The following is a 22,669-nucleotide window of genomic DNA, read 5'->3' as shown; positions in this document are numbered from 1 at the left end:
GACATACTCCTACAAATAAACTCTACCTTTGGTTCAGATAGTTCATTTCCACCAAAGCATTACTGAGCTCTATCAAAATCCGAGATCAAGTGCAGGCCAAGCGTAGTATTCATCAATGTTTTTGGAACCAAATCCTACCTGTAAAAGAAACATCTGACAAATGTTAAACAAAAAACCATAAATGACATGGATGAATCAAAGAGGATATAAGTACATGCATGAGAGGGCTATTTATTCAGACACTGTCAAGCTGCAGCATAATACAGAGCAAGGACACAATTAAGTATTTTTTGTATCCCACGCAGGGAACAAATTATATGAGTTTTTAAGATTAATTCATTTTTATTGACCAAGAAACAACATCACTCATCTTTTGTTTGTTTCTGTCCACCTGTGAAAAAATAGCCTGAAAGGAGTCTCTCTAATTAACCTTCTGCCTTCTCTCAGGATGATCTACAAAGGGAACAGCTTTCCTTTCATGGGACGTAAAGGACATTCTGTGTATTTCTTCTGCTATTTTGAAATTAAGAATCTCATATCATTATTGTGGCTAAAGCACATTAGCAGAGTTAAATAATGAATCAGAAGTAATGCCAGCATTCTGCTTCTGAAGAGATTATACATGCAGTGTTCAGATTTTAAATAAATGTTATCAATATTATTTTTAGAAGCCAGCATCACAAAATTAAGGGCAAGTATGCAGAAACACTAAAAAAAGGGCTTTGCTTGGAAAACAAACAAAAAAAACCCCCAACACTAAAATATGATCTTTGGACTAGTATAAATCAGTTTCTGAAAAGGGATAAAAAGGAAAAGGAAGGGGAAAAGGAAAAGGAAGGGGAAAAGGGAAAACTTAACTGGTAGCTACCACATTGCAGTAGAGTCAACAAACATTTTGTAAAAGCAACATTAAGAATAAATAGTACAAAGATCTTACTTGCCTTCACAGCCAGAAGCTGGCAAGGTCATGAAGACAAAGAACTTAGAAGAAAACAGTTTTACAGCCTTCTAGTGCACCACTCTGAACAGGATGTTTCTGCCAAAGAAAATATTTTCTTTATGTAGCCAAGAAAGATATACAATGCAGATATATGGAACAAGTCATCATTTTTATAATGGACAAGTATTACTATATATATATTTGCAAATTTCACCACCTAGCTGCCGTAATTTAATACAACATGAAAGTAGGTAAAAGTTCATTTCATTTTAACCAATAACAAAATTCCAGGTTCTACAGGAAAGCCATAAACCAGAGATTTTTTGAAGGATAGTTCCTGGCCAGTTTTCTGAACACACATAGTTCAAAGAACCAGACTTAAAGCAAGACTCCTCTTTATATGTCCCATCACCATTGGTGGGGAATCAGATTCACATATCCAGTTTTGATTTGTTTCCCCAGAGAGCAGCAGAACGGCAGATACTGCTTTGTGCACTCTATTACACAGTTTACATCCACACATCTATTCTTTCATATTGGTGTTACATGCTGTTTAAACACTGTTAAACCTGTCACAAGCAAATAAAGGTAACTGGTAACATAAATTAAAGCAGTATCTCTATGTACTGAACGCATGTGCTGGCAGTCACATGGTGCAGATCATCTTGAAAGAGTTGCAAGAGCTACAATTTTTCAAAAATTGTAGTTACTTTCTCTGTTTGAGGTACATTTTCAGACTGGAACTCCCACGATACTTCATCCTAAAGGCTGTACTCTTGAGATTAGATCCTTCAAGGACAGGTAGTTAGAAAAATGTATTTTTTTAAAGAAGACTTTAACTAGTGGCTCTGACAGAATCCTGTGTATGCTTCCTATGGATCTAATCCAATTTAATTAATTAAAACGACTTCTGTTTATTTCATGGAGATTAGATGAGATATAATTTATTGTGTTGGTAGGGGTCTGGTTTTCCATCCAACACAATACTACCTGATCTCAAAGAAGGTCACTGTGGTGTCTCACGAAATTTGGAAGGAAAGTTGTTTACATCACTTAAGAAGAATGAACAGAGACTTCATAAAAAACTGGCTTGTAAAATTTATGGACACAGCTACTAACACTGTTCTCTCACACTGTATCTAAATTTTCTCAGACACCTCATCTAGATAGAGTGATCTCATGCATTTCAGTACTTGCCAGCAGTCAAGTTTTAACTACCAGTTTTTAATGTGTATTAACCAGTTTTTAATGTGTTCAGTAACAAAGAAGAATGGGGCAGCTGCCACCTTGGATTGGTCATTTAAATAATTATGATATTCACATAAAACTGCTGATGATTTCTAGATACACTTTTGGCTAAGCTACTTGGGATCCTAGATAAAGCTGAAGCAGATGTTTTTGCATGTGCAATGTTAATTCTACCACTGATTAGTTTTATATGAAAGAACAAACAATTTAGAAAACCAGAAAAGTAATACCTTGTCTTTCTTAAATAAGGATTTTATCTTCTTGAACAAAAGTTGAGGAGAGCTGGCTACTGTTCAAGGATGCCCTCCTGGCAGCACAAGAGGTCTCCATTCCCCTGATTAAGAAAGTGGGCAGGAGAGGTAGAAAACCGGCATGGCTCAGCAAGGACCTGCTAAGAGAACTGAGGGTGAAGAAAGGGGTGTACAAGCTCTGGAAACAAGGCTGTGTCACCCGGGAAGAATACAGGGATGCCGTCCGGACTTGCAGATGTGGGATCAGGAAAGCCAAGGCGCAGGCAGAACTGAACTTGGCGAGGGATGTGAAAAACAATAATAAAACCTTCTACAGGTACATTGGCCAGAAGAGACAGGCCAAAATGGGCGTACCTACTCTGGTAAATTTAAAAGGAGAAATGGCTTCAACAGATGAAGAGAAAGCTGAGGTGCCGAATGAGTTCTTCACCTCGGTCTTCACTGGTGGCCAGGATTCTAGTCTTTTTCACGTCCCTAAGTCTTGCACCCCCATACCTCTATGTGGGGACCAAGGAGGTAAATCCCTCCCCACTGTAAGGGTAGAGCAAGTCCGAGAGTGCCTCCTTAGACTGAATGAGTATAAGTCTATGGGGCCAGATGGCGTGCATCCCAGGGTCTTGAAGGAGCTGGCTGAGGTGGTTGCTGAGCCGCTCTCCATCATATTTGAGAAGTCGTGGCTGTCAGGTGAGGTCCCGGATGATTGGAGGAAGGGTCACGTCACTCCCATTTACAAGAAGGGGAGCAGGGACGACCCGGGTAACTACAGGCCGGTGAGTCTCACCTCTGTGCCTGGGAAGATTATGGAACAGATCCTCCTGGACAACATGCTTGATCACATAAAGAACAAGCATGTGATCCGAGACAGCCAGCATGGCTTCACCAGGGGAAGGTCATGCTTAACTAATCTTGTGGCCTTCTATGATGGAGTGACGGCGTTGGTGGATGAAGGGAAGGCGACCGATGTCATTTACCTGGACCTGAGCAAGGCCTTTGACATGGTCCCCCATCACATCCTCATCTCCAGATTGGAGGGAAGTGGATTTGATGGGTGGACAACTAGATGGATAAGCAATTGGTTGAAAGGCCGCAGACAGAGGGTGGTGGTCAATGGCTCTATGTCCAGGTGGAGGCCGGTAACGAGCGGCGTCCCTCAAGGGTCTGTCTTGGGACCGGTGCTCTTTAACATCTTCATTAATGACATCGATGAGGGAATGGAGTGCACCCTCAGCAAGTTTGCTGATGACACCAAGCTGAGTGGTGCAGTCGATACGGTGGAGGGAACAGATGCCATTCAGAGGGACCTTGACAGGCTGGAAAGCTGGGCTCGGGTGAACCTAATGAGGTTCAACACGGCAAAGTGCAAGGTTTTGCACTTGGGCCGGAAGAACCCCAGGCACCTGTACAGGCTGGGAGGAGTTGTCCTTGAGAGCAGCTCGGCTGAAAAAGACCTAGGGGTCCTGATAGATGAGAAACTTAACATGAGCCAGCAGTGCGCTCTGGCAGCCCGGAAAGCAAATGGGATCCTGGGCTCCATCAGGAGAGGGGTGGTCAGCAGGGATACGGAGGTGATCGTCCCTCTCTACTCTGCTCTTGTGAGGCCCCATCTGGAGTACTGTGTCCAGGTGTGGAGCCCTCAGTACAAAAGAGATATGGAGATTTTGGAAAGGGTCCAGAGGAGGGCCACAAAGATGATCAGGGGGCTGGAACACCTCCCCTATGAGGACAGGCTGAGGGAGTTGGGTTTGTTCAGCCTGGAGAAGAGAAGGTTGCGGGGTGACCTCATTGCAGCCTTTCCGTACCTGAAGGGAACTTACTCCCAGGAGGGGAGTAAACTCTTCGAAAGGGCTGATAATAGCAGGACTAGGGGAAATGGTTTTAAGTTGAGGGAGGGAAGATTTAGGTTGGATGTTAGGGGAAAGTTCTTTACTAGAAGGGTGGTTAGGTCCTGGAACAGGCTGCCCAGTGAGGTTGTGGATGCCCCGTCCTTGGAGGTGTTCAAGACCAGGTTGGACAGGGCCCTGGGCAACCTGATCTAGTAAATGTGTATGTTTGGTGGCCCTGCTGGGCAGGGGGGTTGGAACTACATGATCCTTGAGGTCCCTTCCAACCCGGGTAATTCTGTGATTCTGTGATTCTGTGAAAAGTGACTGATGAGGAGAGCTTGTTTCTCACTCCACTGCTCTCTTTTGGAGGAAGAATGAGAATTATGTTTAACATTTAGCACAGGTTACATGCAGAAGGAAACACACTGAAATAAACTTATCTGCATTTACAAAAGTCTTCACAGGACACATAGCCACATCTTAGCTGCAACAGTAGTGTTTTAATGAGGTAAACTAAATTCATGTTAATTAGATAGCAATCTTTTGGGCAGTGAGTTTTGGTGACCAAAATTTAATTGGACTCAAGAAGACACTGCCTGAGCTCAGAGTTTAGCCACAGTTTGCAAAAGCCCAAATGTATCCCTTGTCACAATGATCTCTGTGAAACCAAGGGGAGATAGCCATTTGTCAACCCTGTGCTGTAAAGAAGATGCCATACTTGCTTTCTGACATCACTAGCAATAGTTGATAATGAAAATTAATGGTTATTACAAAGACAAACTCTTTCTTGAGAATATTGTAACAGCATTTGTACTAATACCGAGATTCTAAGGAACATCCCCAAGACAACTTTATTTGATCATAGAACTTATGTCTGGTCTTCACCTCCCTCTCTCTCCCAGCTTTACCACAAGTGACTTTGATTAGCACATTCTTAATAAGATGCTTCATTGAAAAAGAAAGCAAAGAGCGGGAAGGAAGGCACTGAGTTGTGGTTGGTAATTTAAGAACTGAAAGAAGCAGGGAGTGGAAATACATCAGGGATATATATGAGAAGCCAAAACATTCATGTTTGCTACAGGCAATGGAAGGCTCTTAAGAGAGGGCCCAGACACAGCACGAGTACTGCATTACCACATTCATCTCCAGAGAGCAGTGGGATTCACATACATGAGGAACATATGGGTGGTTTAATGCCACTGCTCACTTCACATTAGACAATTACTTTCAGCAAAAGGAAGTGCTTTACTCTTGTGACCCCATGGCTATCCAACTTCCCTGCTTTAAAATAATGAGACTCCTGAAGAATGCTAGAGAAAGGAGCACTATCATATAGGTCTTACACATTTGACAGCTAAGACACTGGTGCTGCATCTAACAATCCCCTAGATTTCCTAGATTCTGACCAACACAAACAGCCTTGGAACCATGAGAAAGGACAAGAGAAAGTTGCATAGGGGACATGCACCTGACTTCCAGATGACCATGACGCTTTTAATCAGGGAACAAGCAAAGAACCTTAGCCCAGATCCAACTGCATGTTTTAGTTACAATGATACTGCAGGAGCACTCAGGGATCCAGCCATGAATCAGAAACCCATCATGCCATCTCACATGCAAACACAATAAACAGACAAGGCTTCAAACAACTCTCATTTATCAGTAGTGATGTTTTAAAACTACTTTTTCTAGGAAAACCTGGATTTGTCATGAGGAATGGGGGCATATATCTCCACCATAACAACTAGAAGCCAAAGCCAGCAGAGGGCTAGGGTGGGACCTGCTGCCAAAGAGAGCAGCCCTTCACAGAATCATAGAATCACAAGGTTGAAAGAGACCTACAAGATCATCTAGTCCAACCATCCTCCCATTACCACTGCTACCACAAGCCATTAAATCAGATCTTGTAGCTCCTCATCCAGATGCCTCTTGAACACTGCCAGGGATGGCGACTCCACCACTTCCCTGGGCAGCCGTTCCAGTGTCTGACCACGCTCCGAGAAAAAAAGTTTTTTCTTATGTCTAATCTAAATCTCCTCTGGTACAACCTGTGGCCATTTCATTGGGTCCTGTTCATTGCCTGGGAGAAGAAGCCAAACCCCTCCTTATAACAACCAACCTTTATGAAGTTAGAGTGCAATGAGGTCTCTCCTGAGCCCCCTGTTCTCCAGACTAAACAATCCCATCTCCTTCAGTCACTCCTCATAAGACCTATGCTCCAGACCAGTTTTGCTGCCCTTCTCTGGACATGCTCCAGGGCCTCAATGTCTTTTGTGTAGTGAGGGGTCCAACACTGAACACAATACTCGAGGTGCTGCTTCACCAGTGTTGCGTACAGGGGTATGATTACCTCTCTGCTCCTACTGGTAACACTATTTCTAATGTAGGCCAGGATGCCACTGGCCGTCTTCACCACCTGGGCACACTGTCGGCTCATGTCCAGGTGAGCATCAACCAACACCCCCAGGTCACACTCCTCTTCACAGTCATCCCCAAGCCTGTAGCGCTGCATGGGGTTATTGTGCCAAAGTGCAGGACCTGGCACTTGGCCTTGTTGAACCTCATCCCATTCACCTCAGCCCACCGATACAGCTTATCTAGATCGCACTGAAGGGCCTCCCTACCCTCAGGCAGATCGACATCACCTCCCAACCGAGGGTACACTCAATCCCCTCATCTAGGTTATCAGTAAAGATATTAATCAAGATGGGTCCCAGTACCGACCCCTGAGGGACACCACTTGTAACAGGTCGCCAGCTGGACTTAACTCCATTAAGCACTACCCGTTAGGCACCGCCCTCTAGCCAGTTCCTTACCCAAAGAACAGTAAGGACCACGGGCCCCCACGGACTACAGCCCAGTTCCGGGGGAGGCTTCCGGGTGGGACGCTTCCCGCACTCCTCCCGGCCGGCAGCTGCTCCGCCTACCCCGCGCTGCTCGGCCTCGTTTCGCAGCGGAGCTCCGCCTCTCGCCCGCGCGCCGCAGGCGGAGGGCACCGGGGCTGAGCCGCGCCCGCGCCGAGGCCTTCCCCTGTGGCAGTCGCGTCGGCTGTCTGCCTGCCGCCGCTCAGCCCCGCTCTCTCCTCGTACCCTGTTCCCTTCGGACTGAGGTTGCTTCTCCGCGTCGTCTTCCCCCGCAGTCTGGAGGCTCCCACTATGAGCTGCGTCGCTCGCGCTGAAAGACAGATGGTAGGGGCTGCGGGCTGCGAGTGGCGGGGCCCAGGCGGGTAGCGCCCGTGGCCAGGCGCAGGCGGAGTCCGGGAGCGCGGCCCGGCGGCGGCGAGGCCTCCCCTCCCGTCGCCGAGAGAACGCGGTCCCGCCGCTTGCTCGCTGCTCTCTGGGGGCCGTTCCTGCTCGCTGCTCTCTCTCTGGGGGCCGTTCTCCGCGCATTTTTCGCGTTCCGAAGTTGAGGGTCGCGCCGAGTTGAAGCGGGGCGCGTCGCCCGACGACTTGCTCTTCCCTTCTCTTGGGGCAGCGCGGCCGGCGGCCGTAACTTGCGGGAAGGAGAGAGCCGCCGGAGGGCGCGGGACACGTGCCGGCCGCGGGGAGAGGTGGCCGGAGCAGGTCGGGCCGCCCGGCTGCCCGCGGCCGAACGCGTGTTTCCGGATCTTTTCCGGACGGATGGAAAAGATTTCTGGTTGTGCGTGAGCGATTGAAGAACTGTGGGGAAGTGCGAGCCGGGGGCAGAAAGAAATCCGCGTGAAGGGAGGGGTGAAGGGGAACAAAGAGTTCGGGTTTCAAGAGACTGCGGGCGAGGCACGAAGTAGGGAGATAGGCGTAGCTTAAACTGGTTGTTGACGTTAGCGTGGTGGGAAAGGGGAAGGGGAAGTGCAGCACCGGCACGACGTACGGCACGACGTACTGCTGCGGGGGAGCAGCGTGCAGTGCAAAGTGCGGCGCTACGCGGCCGTGGGAGCAGCAGGGCACTGCAGCAGGAACTGCTGCTTCGAAGTCTTTCAAACACAGTTATGTATATAGAGCTCCTTAGGCCTGCTCACTGGTAAGGGCTGTCCAAGGATTGAATTTTCTTGTACTACACATAAAGCACATGTACCTGCCTTGGAGAATGTCCATAATATCTTCTCTTAAAGTTTGTAACTGCCGCCAGTGTTGCCGTGTGCCTTTCTCCATTGGTGGGCCGTGGTGGGAGTCACTGCTTAGGTGGACTTACAGCGAAATGTTTATCCATTTACAGCTTGTAGTTACCAACAAGACAAATCTGTAATGGAAAACAACCAGAAAGTGAACATGCGAAGGAAAAATGATGCAACATCAACTAGCATTAACTTGTATTACATTTCTGATGTAAAGAACTTGAATTTCTAAAGTAGTAGCGTGTAATATTTTACCCAAGCAGACTCAGACATGAATGGTGGTGTGCTGTTTAAAAACAAAACAACAAATAAACATAGCTTGGATGAGATGATCCTACATTTTCAAGGCAGTTAACAATGTAAAGTGTGTTAATTTTGACTTCTGTTTGCTGTTATAGCTATCTGAACTAATCATATTTCAGTATAGTTGCATTGCAGGATACATGTAAGAGGATAGCATGGTCAGTGAAGGATAAAAAGAACTAATTTCCTGTGAGGGTGTCAGTGCACGGGAACAGGCTGCCCTGGTGGAGTCTCCTTCTTTGGAGACATTCAAGGCCTTCCCAGACACTTTCCTATGCAACCTGCTTTAATAAATGGAATTTGCTTTAATAAAGATGAGTTTAAAAGGGGAAAACTTCACATCTTGAAGTCAGTTTAGTGCAGTGTATTTATCATGGAGAATTTATCTATGAACTGTGAGTCCTATATAAGATGCAACCCCAGACACAAAAGCCTCAGTCTGTGCACGGGTGAAGTGTCTGGGAAGCAAATATTGGGATGCAAGGAAGCTCTGCCGAGTGAGGTGCAGGTTTGTGGGTGCCAGGCTGTGCTGTGGTGCTGGAACTACAGCGGGAAGCAACCCAGAGTTTGCATTGCTCCTCTTTGCTTTGGTTTAAAAGTAAATGCAAGAGATGTTTACTGAAGAGTGGGCCTTTTCTGAAATAAAAGTTCCATTCTGGAATGCTGATTCTGTAGCTTTAAAATATTTTAATTTTTGTGGTTTTTTCTGGTGGAGCTTGAGAAGTAATCATTGCAGAGGTGTCAGGCTTCATGTGTGCATAGTTTACGGTGAATAATCATGTTAGCCATGGTTCACACACTACAGTCTTGAAGTTCTGTAGTACTGAAGTAGGTGGGGTGTCGGGATTCCTTGTTACTGATGTTGGGGTCTGGAGCTGCAGGGCTGCTTGCAGAGGGCTGTCCTGAGATCAGCCTGTCTTTGGGCCCATGCAGGCTTGAGACAGTGCTGCATGGAACAGGAGTAGTGCAGCCATTGTATAACACTGAAGTTATTCGTGTAGTTGCAGCTTGCAATCTTCCCGAAGACTTGGTACAGGTAATTAACAGCAATTCCAATGAGTGTGGAGCAGGGGAACAATTGTCTGGACGTGGCAGCAATGTGTGTCTTTTGCTTTGGTGACTGGAGACCTCAGATTGGTGAGCAGTTGAGTTCCTCTGAGAGTCCTGGCAGCTGTGAAGGTTTGGGGCTGGGCACAGCTGGATAGCACCCTTCGGGCTGGTGTCCTGCTGGACTCCTGTGGCCACACAGTGTCTGGAGCTGGGAGGTCAGGGATCTCTGCTCTAACTGTTGTGTGAGGCTGGAAGTCTGCACCAAGCACAGTTTCTAAGAGCTCCTTTTAGCTTTTTAAACTAATTCATTGTAATGCTTGTGTCATATCTGCATTTTTTTTTAGCAATAGTAGGTTACAAAGAAGGTGAATCTCAAGGGGAAGTATGTACACCAGGCTTTTGGTTTTGTTTTTAGGAAATAAAACATCTTGTTTGCTTTAGGAACTGAGTTGTACCTGTTTTGCCAAGAAGGAGGAAGTGGTGACTTCCAAACACTTGGAGTTGAGTAATATTTGGTAAATAGAGCTTGTGGAGATGTTTACCCTTGCAAAGCATGCTGCTGTGCAGGCAGAGGGCCGCAGCCCCCAGCCCCATACCAGGGCGCTTTTTCAGCATGTTGTACCACTGCTGCACCAGAGCAGCTCTCCTTTGTGTGCTCCTGCCTTTTCCAGTGGCTAGATAGAACTTCCATAAATTCTGCCTCCCTGCTGAAGCAGGCTGTCTGTAGGGCTGCCGTTGACCCTACTGCACTGGGGCTGGCTGCTTGAGCCGCTGCTCAGTTGTGCAGAGGTTGAGTGGAGTGCAGCTCCTGGCTGCCCCCTGGGAACTGGCAGTGGCAGCTGCTCTGCAGTGTGCTGCCAGCAGTGTGGGGGACTTCACATTACTGCTGAGATGAAAAGAGCTGTGCCTATTTTTAGGAACATGATTCCAAACACAACATTTAATCTGTTGCTGCAAAGATGGTTTTGGAACTCAAGTGGTTGAAAAGATTGATCTTTTCCTGAGGCAGCATCAAGGTCATGGAAAGTTCCAGAGTGGGTGTTTGTTGTCTGCTCCCTCTCCGCTGTTGCTCCTCCTCCTCTCCTTCTCTCCTCCCCAAAAAGCCCTGCATAAATGGCTCATCCACATGCAGCCACATGCAGTCCTAGCACTCTGCCCCAGGATGCAGAGCCGGGGAGATCTGCTAGTTCTGTTCGGGCAGTGAAGAGACTTGTTAGCCAAGCGGTTGTCAGAAAAAGCATCCGTCTCTGACCTTTTCCATGTTTTATTTGGAAGTATTTAGGACTGGAGACATTCCCCATCATTTCAGACATGTCTGTAGTCCATCTTCAGCCCATTTTAGGCATTTAGAAGAAGGATACAAGTAGATGAGTTACAGGAAAAGCAAAAGGTAGGAGGCATATGGAGTGGCTCTTTTTTTTAAATGTAATAGTTCTTGTTCTGTTGCATAGGGGTTGTCTACTTCTGTAAGCAAGCAGTAATGTGTAGGTACAGAAAGCACTGGAAGTTAGGCTTGTCTCTATGGGTTCACAAAAGGATACTGCTCACCTCCTGTTAGGCTGGTGGATGCACTGTGGGTGTGGATTCTTTCAGGTTGTCTTGCCTTTGAAATCTGGGTTTAGTGAGGCCACGGAAATTCTGCTTTGGGTGACCCGAAGTTTGACCTGGAGTACACAGATAAGTTGTAATTTGTCCTTAGGTGATAACTTCTCCTTTATTGCAGATTACGATGCACGATTATCACGGAAGAAATTCATGTCTATAGCTTGCAAGGACTTGATTACATCATCTTCAAGCCTGATAGTTTTGGAATCCATTTTGCAGCTGCAAAGACAAGTTTGCTTTTGCATTTAAATAAGCATCTTGCCTCTTAGAAGATATCGAAGTACTCTGTTTAACCACAGGCATACCACTGAAATACTGTAAGATTTCCCAGTTACAAATTTACTGTCATATTTGCTAGGTAAGTTAATACTGTAAGCTGTGTTTGTGATCACTCAGAGTTCTCCTGAAGTTCTGTGACCCTAAAAACTTGCTGTCGTTTTTATTTTGTTTATGTTCAAGAAAGCACTGTTGAAAATGTACGCAAATTGAAACACTTCTGGGTCTGCTGTCAGCTTAGAGTTGAACAAGTGAGGTGAAAACAAGTAGATTCAAGCTGCAATTACTTGTGTGAGCTTTGCTATTTTTAGTACTAAAAGTTTGTCAGAGGTGACTTCTCTTAAACTTCAGATGGAAATGCAGATTATTGCTGATAAAGTTAGCAGCATCCCATATACTCTTTCTTCTAAAACTGTTGAGGAAATCCTACTTTTGCATGTCAGATCTGCAGATTCAAGAGAGACAAATCCAGTATGCCATCTCAGGTATATGCTTTGGTATTCTTAATTAGCTTCCTATTTGCAAAGTGGACTTTTCCTGAAGTACTTGACTTTAAAAATAAATAATTAAATGGTAATGAAGCAGCTTTCAAATTCAAAAGTCAGTTTTCTGAGGTTATGTTTTTCCAGTTTTGACTCACTTTGTTTGCAGTGGCATCTTTGTATATGGCTGAGATGCTCTGGGGAAGTTATTTTGGCTCTGCAGTGACTTACATTTATGGCAGCTTTATTGATGCTGATGTTCTTCCATAATTTTCAGCTACTCTGAAATACTTAAGTTGTTGCTCTCATAATTTAAACAAAAATCGAGATTTACTTTTTTCTATAGCTGTTATGCTTCCCTCGTTAATTTAAATTCCCACTTCTTAGTTTTCATTGTAGCTGCTCTTCAGATCTGTGCAAATGTGAAGCAGGCGGTGGTAATGAAGATTTCAGATTTGGTCTTTATAGAAGGCCATAAATCTGTTTTTCTGGCCCACAGTTCTAGCACAGCATCTAGTTTTGGAGCTGTTACCTGCTGCAGTGACATGGACTACGTTTTGGTTATTTGTTAGTCTTATTTTAAAAAGTTGTGGCTTATCTCTGAAAAATCACTGATCTGGTCAGTCCGGAGAACTGTTGTCAGCACCCCCTGCAATAGATATCTTACAGTTTACTTGTGTTTTGAGGTAGTGTCTGTTTTACCGCCAATGTGCAATGTTCAAAAACAGTCTGTCTTTCTATAATGAAGCAAAATGTTTCATCTGTAAATGACGCACATTCCATTTTCATCCAGACCAACACCAAAATGATTCCTAATGGATATTTGATGTTTGAAGATGAAAATTTCATCGAGTCATCTGTTGCCAAACTAAATGCCTTACGTAAAAGCGGTCAGTTCTGTGATGTCCGACTCCAGGTAACTATTTTCTTTTCAGGATGGTGTTTGAGTTAGTTGTGTTTCTTTATTCTTTATGGCATGTAAAGCCATACGTTTGTCCTGGGATGTGGTGTCTGGTATGATGCAGTGTTACGCGTTTTGGAGAAAAACAGTGCTGATAACACACTGGTAACTGAGCTGTTGCTGAGCAGGGCTGTGCAGAGCCAAGGATTTTTCTGCTTGTCCTGCGCTGCTGGTGAAGGAGATGGAATCAGGACAGCTGCCCTAAGCTGGCCAGGGGGACATTTTGTACCACGTGGCATTGTGTGAAAAACTGTACAAATGAGGGGGAGGTGGATGGGAGAGTGAGGACTGCAGTTGATGAGCAATTGCTTGTGCATCACTTCTTTTGTAAGTGTATATATTCTATTACTGTTATATATCTCTTCTCTCTTGGTAAGTAGCTTATATCTTAACTCATGGGTTCGTCCTTTCTTTTCTGATTCTCTCCTCATCCCACTGGTGGGGAATGGTGAGTGAACTGCTGTGTGGTGCTGAGTGGTCTGGAGGGTTAAGCCACAACAATACTTTTACCTCAAAAATCCATGTTAAAAATGTAAAGTTCAGGTACTACTTTGAGAGAAGCAATGTGCCACACAAATGTGTTTTTCTCAGGTGATGTAAACTGAAATCTATTGCTTATAAAATAAAACAAAAAATAATTGAACTTTGCCGTTCACTTGGGTAAGTCTTTGTGCTGTTATATAATAAATGTATTAAAAATTCTTATGGTTCTTATTTATCTTTTAAATAAAGGTATGTGGGCATGAGATGCTTGCGCACAGAGCTGTGCTGGCTTGCTGCAGTCCCTACCTGTTCGAAATCTTCAATAGTGATAGTGATTCTCATGGAATTTCTCATGTTAAATTTGATGATCTCAATCCAGATGCTGTTGAAGTTCTGTTGAATTATGCCTATACTGCTCAGTAAGTATTGTTCTGAGAATTTAGAGAGGACAGGCTTTGATTTTGAAAAACTAAAGTAGTGAAGTTGTATTTCTTTCAATAGGTTGAAAGCCGATAAAGAACTGGTGAAAGATGTTTATTCTGCAGCAAAGAAGCTGAAGATGGAAAGAGTAAAGAAGGTACAGTTCCCAGCTCTTCCACCTGGCCCTTATGCTTTCTCAGGCAGACAGTGCTGGGCTTTTTGGTGGTAATGGGATAAAAAATGGACTGTGGAGAAAGAGTTTGGGATGTGAGCTTCTGTTTCTATTGGCTTGGGTGACATCAGCATGTATTGCTTTCATGGGTGTTATCTTTGTGCTGAAGGGCTCTCTGAAGCTGTTTTTATTTGTGTACATGTATAAGTAAAATGGTGTATGAGTTGTAGCTGGCTACCTTCAGGTCTGTGGGAAGCAGTGAAGTGCTTAGTTGTTATGGGGCACATAATTAGACCTGCAAATCTGTGGCTCTGGTATGCAAAAAGGGAATAGTGCAGGTGCTGCTGAATGTTAAGTTTGCTAGTGCTTGGCTTTAGAAATGCTCACTCTTGCTACAGATGGGGATTTTGATAAGGGAATTGGGTTTTGCATCTTCACTTAATTGCAGATATGCAATTTTGAATAGGTAGAAAATTTTTGAATAGTAGAAAAAGGTGGGATTGGTATATTATGTCAGTAACTTTTGTGTGTGTGTGTGTTTTTTTTAATAAATGCATGCTTTAATGGAAGGTAACGTTTCATTTACAGTAGCTAGTGTGGGGGTATAGCAACAGTCACTATTCTGCAGTGAGAAGCAAGTTGTTGCTGTATGTTGGAGCAGATAATTTATACATACCAAAACCTCATAAACTAAGATGTCGTCTTGTTTCTGAAAAGGTCTGTGGTGACTACTTGCTCTCCAAGATGGATATTCAGAGCTGCATCTCTTACCGAAACTTTGTAAGCTGTATGGGCGACTTACGCTTATTGAACAAGATTGATGGGTACGTTCAGGAGCATCTTTTGCAGATTTCAGAACAGGAAGAATTCCTCAAGCTTCCACGGTTAAAGGTGAGCTGAAGTTTGTAGACATCGTTTTGTTGTGGGATTCCAGGCAATGTGAAGGAATTTTCAAATCAGCTTTCCAAACAGTAATCTGAGGAGTTACTATTTCATTTTCCTAATTCTAATTGGGAGGCCATAGCATGTTGAGTTTTACCAACAAAACATGATCGTTCTGCCTGTATTAATATTCACGTTACTGTGCAGCTTAACTACAGAGAACACATACTGTCATCCTTCTTTCATATAAGACTAACCACAGCTGTACTTAAATGTACTTCAGAGTTTCTGCTGCACAGTCTGAGAGCTCCTGCTGTCTTGTAGCTCCGCAGTACAGTCAGAGTTACACTCACAATGTAAAGTACGGTGTGCTATAAATAGGGTAAAAGATGTGGAGCAAATCATCCAGTTATGCTTTTCTCTTCTTTTTAAAGCTTGAAGTAATGCTTGAAGACAATGTTGGCCTACCCAGCAATGGCAAATTGTACACAAAGGTAATCAACTGGGTACAGCGCAGCATCTGGGAAAATGGAGATAGCCTGGAAGATCTGATGGAAGAGGTTAGTATTTAAGAAAATGGGGTTAAACACTTTTTAAAATTTTTTTTATTTTTTTTAAACAATTATTGTAAAGGATTATCCCTTTTTCTTTTTTTTTTTTTTTCTCCTCTTTTTTTAAACTATGACCCTGAAGAATTTAAATTTTACTGTAGGTACCCCTAAGCTGAGAAACTGGGGGGGTATTCAGGTGAGCTGAATGAACTGTTCAGTCTGGTCTTCTGCTTTCTTTTTTTTGCTCACTGTGTGCTGTATAGTAATCTCAGAAGTAGCATGTATCTTGCTTTAGAACTGGGGAGGTGGTACTGAAATGTGCTTTAGGTCTTGATGCTTTCCTTTGCAGGTTTTGCTTGTAAATAAAAAGTAGGTAAAAGCTTCTAATGGTTGTTCCTCCCCATTGATTTATCTCCCCATAGGTTTATTAACAAAACTAGGATACCAAGGCTGAAGAATCAAGAAGAAACCTCAAGTGTATTGACACGTACAGAAGCAGCAGTCCTGCCCCAGTTCTCCTAAGAAAATCCACTGTGGGCAGAGAACGATGATGATGATTTAATGGTGTTTACTCCTTTACAGGATACATTATTTTAAAAGTTTTGTGTTATTAAATGGCTTTGCTCATGAATACTAATACAAGATGTAGCCCAGGCACTTGTTAATGGAAGAATTAATGGGGAGTCTAAATTCCTAATTGGCTGGAAAAAAAAAAAAAAAATTGGCTTTAGAAATATCCATGAAACATCAAAATTTTCCCAGTTTGTTCTACAGGCACAATTGATCTTGAGAAACGTTTGTTTAGGCAAAAGTACATGTTGATACTGTCATATTCTCAGTTTACTTTTCCTCTTGGAATAACTCCTTCTAAACTTTGATCATATTGAAATTCAGATGCATTTCAAACAGTTGCATCTGATGTTTAGATGTGGATAGCAGTTTTCTCCTCTGCTTAAATTTGTATTGTCTTCCCTCATCCCCATACCTTTCTTTTAAGAGTCCGTTGTTGGCTTTTCTTAACTTTTTTTTGGTCAAGATAAATATGTGTATTTTTCAAAGCAGAAAACTTGTTTGTGGGCATAACAAATACTTGCATGAGATTGTGAACCTATGTAAACCTTAAATCTGCAAATTAATGTACTTCTCGCTTGTATAATGTTTCTGTACTGGAAAACTCAGTAGAAGTCCTTGGAAACAGAAGATTTCTTTCAAGCTGAAAAAGTAAGGAAACTTCATCCAATGTTTGAAGATTGCCACCGTGACTTCTGCTTCCTTTTAGTTTTGTTATTCTGCTAGATTGAGATGAGATGACAAGAAGTATACTGGCGACTGCCTTTTGTTAATCTGCCTGTAGCCAAGTAGCAGCAGAAACTGTAGCCACATGGGTATTCTGTTGTTGTTTTTGCAGGTTCAAACTCTGTACTACTCAGCTGATCACAAGCTGCTTGATGGAAATCTGCTAGATGGACAGGCTGAGGTGTATGGCAGTGATGATGACCACATTCAGTTTGTGCAGGTACAAATTGCAGACAGACTGAGGTAACCCCAGATAGACTGGAGCAGTTCACAGCAGCCTGAAGTCTTGTGTACTGTGACAGAAGAAGTAACTGTAATGGCAAAATACAGGACAAGAATGTCTATCTTGATCAAAACTGCTTGGAGGCAAATATTTAGAATCTGCTGCTGGGTTTTCATCAGTTTCCATCAGACTGACTCAAAGTGAGAAAAACAGCACTTTAGGTTTGGTGGTTTCACTTCAAAATAGGTCTTAGGCTGTTAGGAAGAAGAAAAGGTAGAGAAGCTGTAGCAGATCAGTTGCAGCTTAGTAGGGGTGGTCTAGGAAACCATCTCTAAGACACTGAAAAAAGTTGGCATGACATGCAGTTTTCCTTTTCGTGAGAATGAGATGTATCTGTTAAAATCTCAGCATGGAAAAATATTCCAGACATAAGTTCTAATCCTTGAGCTGCCAGCATCTTTATCTTCTGTTCAGAAAATTCTTGGAAATTGTTAAAAGTAGCAGTAAATGATTTCTGATCTAGAGAGAGATGATGCTTTGAGTCTACAAATTGGTCTTGTGCTTTTTCAGAAAAATTCTTTTTACAAAATCTTTTTATAACAAGAACTCTTGAATTCAGCTTTTCAGAAACTGTGGGCAGCCAAGAGAATGTGAAAAATCCACAGGCAATGAGTCTGGGAAAACCAATAATAAAATTTGAGTTACAGGTATTGCAATTTCTGTGGCTGTTAAGGCAGTTTAAGGAAAAGAGAACAAAGTTTTAATTGAATGAAGATTCAGAAATAAGAAACATGCCATCCACAAGCAAATTGCTTTCCATGCTGAGCCAAATACAGCTATTAAACCATACTGTAAGGTTATTATGACTGGTGTACTCTGGAAATCTTATGACAGTTTCTATAGAAATCAGACTGCAAGGAACTACATGGGCACTGTAAACTTTGGTATTGAGGTTGTAATTTTCATTCCTAAATAGAATAGGCAAGAATTTTAACTTCTGTGTTTGGTTTACTTTAGAAAAAAAGCCAGCTGTGCAGTGTAGTCTGAAATGGGAATCTTTGGCTTTCCTTGGTATATCACAGTATAAATTTATTGAAGAAGGAAGCAGAAATCTCTCGCTAGTGGGAAGTATCAAGGGATTAAAAACCAAGAAGGACAATCTGACCTCAGAGCAGAAATGAGATGAAATTAATTTGTCTCCAGGGAATGAAGAGGATAGTTAATTCACTTCCAAATAGCATTATGCAATTAACTTCCAGATACAGAGTTTTTGAGTGCGGTGTTTAGTTTGTAAGTCACTTGTCTCAGACTGAGGTGGGTTTTTCCTTTGGTTTGAAATTTTTGCTAGTGATGCATATTGTCCAGGAATTAGCAACTATTTCTGGTTGCATAGTAAGAATACAAAGGTGCAAGCAAAGGCTGAAATGAGTATCCAGCTAAGATGTAGGGTGGTTCTGGCCACTGTTTCTGAGTAGGCAAGATACTCTGTTAAGGTGTGCTATAAATGATGGTCTGTCTAGGTGGTAGTAGGAGTGTTCTCTTGAATAGTTCTGTATTTGCTGAGAGGGAAAGGTAGAAGGAGGTAGTCTCTGTCTAGGTTTCTGTAGCTGCCTTTTGATTTTGCAGAAGAAGCCACCACGTGAAAATGATCACAAACAGATAAGTAGCAGCTCCTCTGGAAGTCTTTCTCCGAGTGCTACTGTGCAGAGTTCTAAACATGAATGGAAAATCATTGCTTCAGAAAAAACTTCAAGTGAGTATCAGAGGAAGCGGGGAGATTGTCTAAGATGCATAATGAACCTGCTCCCTCCCATCCTCCAGGGGGTTCACGTCTGTGAAAGTGTTCTTTCTTGTTGATGATTTGAATTGAGTAAACTGCCCAGTAAATTTGTGGGCTGTTTCTAATATAACGGGCTCCAAACTGGGATCGCCTGCATTTTGATTACATGTCTATGAGGACATCTGAAATCTTGTAGCACATACAGCTTGACCCAGAAAGTCCTGAGGAGATGGGCAGTCTGGCTAATTAACAGAGTGGTTTGCTATGCGCTGGAGGAGACTTCTGCCATTGTTTTAAATTGCTGTCGTATGTGTTATTAGCACTGTTTTAATTACCTAAAACTAGTGTTTTTCAGTAACTAGGCTAACACTTGAAACTAATAACCATAAAAAATAGTATGAAAGAATTTTTACTTAGAAGGAGAGAACATATGTTAAAAGAACATAAATGGCAGTCATTTATACTGGTCTTCCTTTCTGTTCTCCTTGCTACAGGCAACACCTACCTGTGCCTGGCTGTTCTGGACAGTGTGCTGTGCGTGATCTTCCTGCACGGCCGTAACAGCCCTCAGAGCTCTCCCATGAGCACGCCACGCCTGCTGAAGAGTCTGAGTTTTGAGCTGCAGCCAAACAATGTAATAGAGAAGCCCATGTCTCCCATGCAGTATGCTCGATCTGGGTTGGGCACAGCTGAGCTTAATGGCAAGCTAATTGCTGCAGGTAAAATAAACACTAACAGTTATTTTAAATAATAATTAAAAAAAAAAATAAAAAATTGCTTGATGTGGGGGAGTCAGGAAACAACTGAAGCTAAAACTGAAGGGTCTTTGGAGAATTGATACCATTTAACGTTTTGCCTTTTCTATTAGGTGGCTATAACAGAGAGGAGTGTTTGCGTACAGTGGAATGCTATGATCCATGGAAGGACACTTGGACTTTCATTGCACCCATGAGAACACCCAGAGCTCGGTTCCAAATGGCAGTTTTAATGGTGTGTGAAGATTAGGTGAAATGTTGGAATTATGTAAATGTAGGTGGGACAGATATTGCAAGCTTCATAAAATGGTAACAGAAGTTGAATAATTATATTTACAAGGTTAGTAGAGTGATAATGAGTTGAATCGTTGCCTGCTTGTAAGTGAAACGGGAATTCATGTTTTCCATTTAGGGGCAGCTGTATGTTGTGGGTGGGTCAAATGGTCACTCAGATGACTTGAGCTGTGGGGAAATGTACGAGCCAGAAATAGATGACTGGACTCCTGTTCCGGAACTGAGAACCAATCGCTGCAATGCAGGTAACTGATCTGCAGCTGATCAACAGCTTTTGTTTTTTCTTTATTAATTTAATAGTTTACTTACTGTAACTTCCTCTATCAATAGGAGTATGTGCCCTGAATGGAAAACTGTACATTGTTGGTGGTTCAGATCCTTATGGCCAAAAGGGACTTAAGAACTGTGATGTGTTTGATCCCATAACAAAATCCTGGACAAGCTGTGCTCCCCTCAATATCCGTAAGTTTGTTGTGTGGCTGAGAATGATAGAATCATAGAATTGCTCGTTAGAAAAGACCTTAAAGATCAAGTCCAACCACAGCCTAACCAAACTACCCTAACAACCCTCCTCTAAATCTTGTCCCTGAGCAACACATCAAATGGTTGTTAAACACATTCAGGGATGGTGACTCAACCACCTCCCTGGGGAAGCAGGGGAAGGAGACTGTAGATTCAAAGCAGCTGAAATTTAGTTGTTTTTTTATTTTGTTGTTGTTATAGTATGCTGTTGGTGCAGGGCTTCTGTGCTGAGCTTGTAGCTTGTGGCATTTGCTTGCAGGGAGACATCAGTCTGCAGTCTGTGAGCTGGGTGGCCACCTGTACATCATTGGTGGGGCAGAGTCATGGAACTGCCTAAGTAGCGTGGAGCGCTACAATCCTGAGAACAATACCTGGACCCTCATGGCACCTATGAATGTGGCTCGGAGGGGAGCTGGAGTGGCTGTGCACAATGGTAAGCACCTGTGGGATTAAGCAACCTCATTCAGTTCATGAATTTGTGTTTGAGGAAACATTATAGGAATAACCTGGCTATGCCTTCAATTGATTAAAAGCTATAGCCAGAAAAATAAGCAGCCTTTATTTTAGGAGCATCAGCTTCTTTTCAGAGTATCACTTTGCACCTTCCAGACTGCGTCTGTTTGAAATGAGATGCTGGAAAATGTTTCAGAGCAATGTGCTGTAATGATCAGGAGAGCCCAGCTGATCCATGTTGTGACTTTAGATTTCGAACAAAATGGTTTCTGACAGGAAACTTCAAGCTCTCTTTCATTTTTGTGTGATCTCCCTTGAAAAAGGGAGGCTGTGGTCGGAAATGTAAAGGATGCTTGAAACTCCCATTTTTGTCTCCTTTGCATAGGAAAACTCTTTGTTGGAGGAGGATTTGATGGCTCTCATGCAGTGAGCTGCATGGAGATGTATGACCCTGCTAAAAATGAGTGGAAGATGATGGGAAATATGACCACTCCAAGAAGCAATGCTGGGATTACAACTGTGGCAAACACTATTTATGCAGTTGGGGGATTTGATGGCAATGAATTCCTGAACACAGTTGAAGTCTACAACCCAGAATCAAATGAATGGAGCCCCTACACAAAAATTTACAAGTTTTAAGTGAATTGAATTTCCATTTCAAATTAACAGGCTTAGTGATGTAATTGTGTTTTAGTAGAGGTGCGCATGTGAATAGGGCTTGGGAGGGTGTAGATGTTGCCAGCAGCAACACAAAGCTTTTGCATATTGGATATTAATGTGCTGTACATATTTGTTTTGGAAAGAATGTTGAGATGAAGGGGTTTCTGGTGTATTTTAGAACTTTAGTTTTTTTAAAAGACTTTGAAGATACTACAAGAGAACCTAGACTGGGCATATCATTTCAGGAGCTTCCTCCAGCATTTGTTTTTGTCACTTTGCACATTAAGTAACTTTCTTTTTTTGTAGTATGTTCTTGGGGCAGGAAAGTGTAAGGATTGTGGGGGATAGTTTTCTCATTGGGCCTTGTTTTTCTTCAGTAACTGAAACAATCTGTAACAAGCCTTATTTAAACAGATATAATGGCTATTTTTTTATTAAAAAGACATACCTGCCACTACCTTATCTTTTATGATTGTCTTTTTGTAACAGTTTTTTATATACTCAGCAGAGTGTTTTATCTGTTGAAATAAAAATGGCAGATAAACAGTTATTGAAGCAAGGAGGCAGCCTTGGAGTTGACAGAGATTGAATGGGACAACTGATTTACCACCGTACATGAGCTTCTGAGCTTTTTGCCTCTGCTACAGTATTGCAACTTATCATGCAGAACTTTGATTTGATGGGAATGGAGTTTCTGAACATGATGTAGCTGTGACTTTCCAGTATGGGAAAATTATTTTGGCTCCAAACATTTTGAAAAAAAATGCAGAGGGTGATTTCTGTACAGAAGTTTTGTTACTACGGTTGACCTAACATTTGTAAAACAAACTTTAAGTATGGGGTTTTTCTCATGGTTTTTCAACTAATTTGAGTTGGCAATGAAAATGTATTCTTCTGACCTGATTAGTGACTGTCTTATTTTTCTAATATTACAAACTTAAGCTCTGGTAGAACACATAACCTGATTTCTTATGTGCTCATAGTACTGTGTTTTAGTTCACTTCCTCTTTTCATATGGATAATGTGTTGGCTTGGATGACTTTGTCTGATGTGTAGTTGCTGCACTTCTAACTCCTGGTGCCAAAACCAGCACTTACAGCTTGCTGCTGATACAAACACATTAAAGGTACCTTTTGGGAAATCCTT

The 22,669-nt window shown here is 42.8% G+C and overlaps 2 protein-coding genes across 16 annotated transcripts in view; one reads left to right on the top strand and one right to left on the bottom strand.

Moving 5' to 3' along the window:
* Positions 1-7,789, bottom strand: part of LOC107317318 (uncharacterized) — a 22,406-nt gene extending 14,617 nt beyond the window's left edge. For 4 of the 9 annotated variants that reach the window (XR_014932527.1, XR_014932525.1, XR_014932524.1 and 1 more), the window contains exons 1-4: positions 7,079-7,789; positions 2,419-2,579; positions 938-1,036; positions 27-134 (exon numbers count right to left, since the gene is read on the bottom strand). Coding sequence is in view for 2 of the 9 variants with exons in the window: in XM_085510825.1 (XP_085366951.1) it covers positions 4,608-4,622; positions 7,079-7,651 (588 nt within the window). In the remaining 7 variants the exon portion in view is untranslated. Of the gene's footprint in view, positions 1-26; positions 135-937; positions 1,037-2,418; positions 2,589-4,493; positions 4,623-7,078 lie in introns of those variants that run through there. The other 5 variants (XR_014932529.1, XR_014932530.1, XR_014932528.1 and 2 more) reach the window with 5 other exon arrangements.
* On the top strand, positions 7,226-22,669 carry IVNS1ABP (influenza virus NS1A binding protein). 7 transcript variants are annotated; one of them, XM_015869855.3, is made up of 16 exons: positions 7,226-7,450; positions 11,432-11,671; positions 12,865-12,987; positions 13,765-13,934; positions 14,017-14,092; positions 14,825-14,998; positions 15,424-15,549; positions 15,683-15,736; positions 16,949-17,056; positions 18,686-18,812; positions 19,334-19,558; positions 19,708-19,829; positions 20,007-20,133; positions 20,219-20,350; positions 20,670-20,843; positions 21,249-22,669. In XM_015869855.3, the coding sequence occupies exons 3-16, from the start codon at positions 12,877-12,879 to the stop codon at positions 21,500-21,502; spliced, it is 1,980 nt and encodes a 659-aa protein (XP_015725341.1). In that variant the 5' UTR covers positions 7,226-7,450; positions 11,432-11,671; positions 12,865-12,876; the 3' UTR covers positions 21,503-22,669. The 7 variants fall into 7 exon arrangements, with proteins under 7 accessions (XP_015725341.1, XP_085366944.1, XP_015725343.1 ...); XM_015869856.3 differs by lacking the exon at positions 7,226-7,450 and adding an exon at positions 10,847-11,098; XM_085510818.1 differs by lacking the exon at positions 11,432-11,671.

This window comes from Coturnix japonica, chromosome 11, assembly GCF_054131305.1.
Source record: "Coturnix japonica strain WE chromosome 11, WE-NBRP24, whole genome shotgun sequence".
NCBI lineage: Eukaryota > Metazoa > Chordata > Aves > Galliformes > Phasianidae > Coturnix > Coturnix japonica.
The sequence above is the reverse complement of the archived record's forward strand: the minus strand, read 5'-3'. Positions and strand labels throughout refer to the sequence as shown.

Coding starts and splice junctions, on each gene's coding strand:
- IVNS1ABP (XM_085510818.1), top strand. CDS start 7,418: ATGAGCTGCGTCGCTCGCGCTGAAAGACAGATG. Junction 17,057..18,685: donor ACCACATTCAGTTTGTGCAG/GTACAAATTGCA, acceptor TTGATTTTGCAG/AAGAAGCCACCACGTGAAAA. Junction 20,844..21,248: donor TGGAGTGGCTGTGCACAATG/GTAAGCACCTGT, acceptor TCCTTTGCATAG/GAAAACTCTTTGTTGGAGGA.